This window comes from Palaemon carinicauda, chromosome 25, assembly GCF_036898095.1.
Source record: "Palaemon carinicauda isolate YSFRI2023 chromosome 25, ASM3689809v2, whole genome shotgun sequence".
Taxonomy (NCBI): Eukaryota; Metazoa; Arthropoda; class Malacostraca; order Decapoda; family Palaemonidae; genus Palaemon; species Palaemon carinicauda.
This window is the reverse complement of record NC_090749.1, coordinates 102,273,607-102,276,106: the sequence shown is the minus strand read 5'-3', so window position 1 is coordinate 102,276,106 and position 2,500 is coordinate 102,273,607. Positions and strand designations below refer to the sequence as shown.

At 44.7% G+C, this 2,500-nt stretch overlaps 1 protein-coding gene across 3 annotated transcripts in view; it reads left to right on the top strand.

The window, feature by feature from the left end:
• Nucleotides 1–2,500, top strand: part of LOC137618756 (axoneme-associated protein mst101(2)-like) — a 7,930-nt gene that overhangs the window by 4,484 nt on the left and 946 nt on the right. Inside the window, exons 2-3 of one of the 3 annotated variants that reach the window (XM_068348939.1) lie at nt 1–436; nt 647–2,500. The exon at nt 1–436 is cut by the window's left edge and continues 1,451 nt beyond it; the exon at nt 647–2,500 is cut by the window's right edge and continues 946 nt beyond it. In XM_068348939.1, the coding sequence (XP_068205040.1) occupies nt 1–436; nt 647–1,663 (1,453 nt within the window). In that variant the 3' untranslated portion in view covers nt 1,664–2,500. The other 2 variants (XM_068348938.1, XM_068348937.1) reach the window with 2 other exon arrangements.

The window sequence follows — 2,500 nt, the reverse complement described above, 5'->3', positions numbered from 1 at the left end:
TGATGTGCCACAGCTTGTACTAAGAAGTTCTGTGAGGAAGCTACGTCCGAAACCAGCGCAACTCCGTTATAAGATGTGTTCGAGACCATTGAAGCCTAAGAGCAAACCCGGTAAGAAACGAAATGCGGGGCGCAGTGGTAGCAGCGAGAGGAAGGCCGAGGCATCTAAGAGCTCCGGAGACCCTTCCTTGGGAGTTGCCTTGAAACGTAAGGTACCAAAGACCAGCAAGCTCTGTACCAAAGCCAAGAGGGTAAAGTATAAGGAAAGCCTGAAGGAGAAAATGGCCTTGAAGGAGAAAGAGGTCGTGAACAAGGGTAAAAAGGCTGTGAAGGAGAACGAGGCCGTGAAGAGGACAGAGGTCGCAAAGAAGGAGAAAGAGGTCATGAATAAGGCAAAAGAGGTCGCGAAGAACAAAGAGGTCAAGAAGGAGAAAGAGGTCGTGAACAAGGGTAAAAAGGCTGTGAAGGAGAACAAGGTCGTGAAGGAGAACGAGGCCGTGAAGAGGACAGAGGTCGCGATGAAGGAGAAAGAGGTCCTGAAAAAGGCAAAAGAGGTTGCGAAGAAGAAAAAGGTTGAGAGTGAGAAAGAGGTCATGAAGAACAAAGAGGTCGCGAAGAAGGAGAAAGAGGTCATGAAGAACAAAGAGGTCAAGAAGGAGAAAGAGGTCGTGAACAAGGGTAAAAAGGCTGTGAAGGAGAACGAGGCCGTGAAGAGGACAGAGGTCGCAAAGAAGGAGAAAGAGGTCATGAAGAAGGCAAAAGAAGTTGAGAGTGAGAAAGAAGTAATGAAGAAGAAGGAGAAAGAGGTCGTTAAGGAGAAAAAGGTTACGAAGAAGGAGAAAGAGGCTGTGAAGGAGAAAGAGGTTACGAAGAAGAAGAAAAAAGTCAGGAAGAGGAAGAAAAAAGTAGCGAAGGAGAAGAAAGACGTCTATAAGGAAAAGAAAGAGGTAGCGAAGGAGAAGAAAGAGGTTGCGAAGAAGGAGAAAGAGGTCGCAAAGAAAGAGAAAGAGGTCAAGAAAGAGAAATCCGCTATGAAGAACGAGAAAGAGGTCGTGAAGAAGGATAAAGAAGTTGCGAAGAAAGAGAAAGAGGTTGCAAAGGAGAAAAAGGTTGCAGAGGATGAAAAATGTGTAGCAAAAACGACCGAGACAAAACCAAATGCTCTAATGGACGCCAAAATGTCTGTCAAAAAGTCTCCGATGAAGAATCCCACACCGGTTAAAAAATCTGGCGAGAAGAATCTCAAAGAGGTTAAGAACTGTGTGAAAAAGCCTGCAAAGAAGAGTCCCATACAGGTCAAGAAATGTGATACAAAACCTGTAAAGAAGAATCCCAAACAGGTCAAGAAATGTGTTAAAAAAGCTCCAAAGAAAAGTCCCAAACAGGTCAAGAAATGTGTTAAAAAACCTGCGAAGAAGAGTCCCAAGAAGGTCAGGAAGTCTCAAATAACCGTTACGCGAGACAAAGCAAAAGTGGAAAAGATTCTGAAGGCCTACGTATTGGCCTACAAGCAAGGAAAGAAAAATTTGCTCTACAAGCTTCTGAAGAATGGACTTCACACGAAGAACAACAAGAAGTTGCTGAAGAATGGCCTACTCTTGAAGGACAGGACACTGCTGGAAAAGAGTTTACTCTCAAAGGGCAAGAAGTTGCCGAAGAAGTAGTTCAATTGTTCCGTTCCTCACTCCTAACCTAAGGAGAAGTGTTCGAGGAACGACCTTTCCCCCTAACCGCCATCCATGAGCAATCTTGCATCAGGAACACGATTCAAATACTGCAGTACAAAAGGCTGTGAGTTTTATGTCTAGTTGGCTCAGAGACCCTTTAGAATCACTGAACTTGCACCACAATTTCCTGCTGTGTGGACCCGAGACTCTCAAAAATCCCACGCTTCTGTAGAGTAGGTGGGCGAGCTGTTAATAGTCTGTGTCATCGTGTCAACCTTGTATATTTTTGTAAATAGCTAATGTTACACTCTTTAGTCGTCGAGTGTCAGTGCTTGTCATGGGAATAGCAGCAGCAAAAGCAGCGAGTGACTTCTCATGCATCGGAAAGTTGCGGACGATCTCAAGTGTAGAGCCAGGAACGTGTAAAAAGAAAAAAAAAAAAAAACAGATCTCATTGAGGGCCATACGCCTTCTTGTTTCATTCTCGGCTTCTGGTTCGCATTGCTGCACTTTGCTGTGTATGAAAGAGTATATTATGTAATTTTCTACCCAGAGTGTAATGAGCCGGTGTTAATACAAAGGATGCTTCTGACATCGGCTGCTGAAATGAATACGCGTAGGTGCTTGGGCATTTGTGTGTACCGGAATATTCCAAACGAATACTCGTACGTTGCGAGCACGCGTATGCACGTGTTCTGAACGAATACGCATATGTCACGAGCACGCGTACTGGAATATTCCAAACCAATACGCGTACGTTACGAGCACGCGTATGTACGTGTTCTGAACAAATACGCGTATGTCACGAGCGCGTGTACCGGAATATTCCAAACC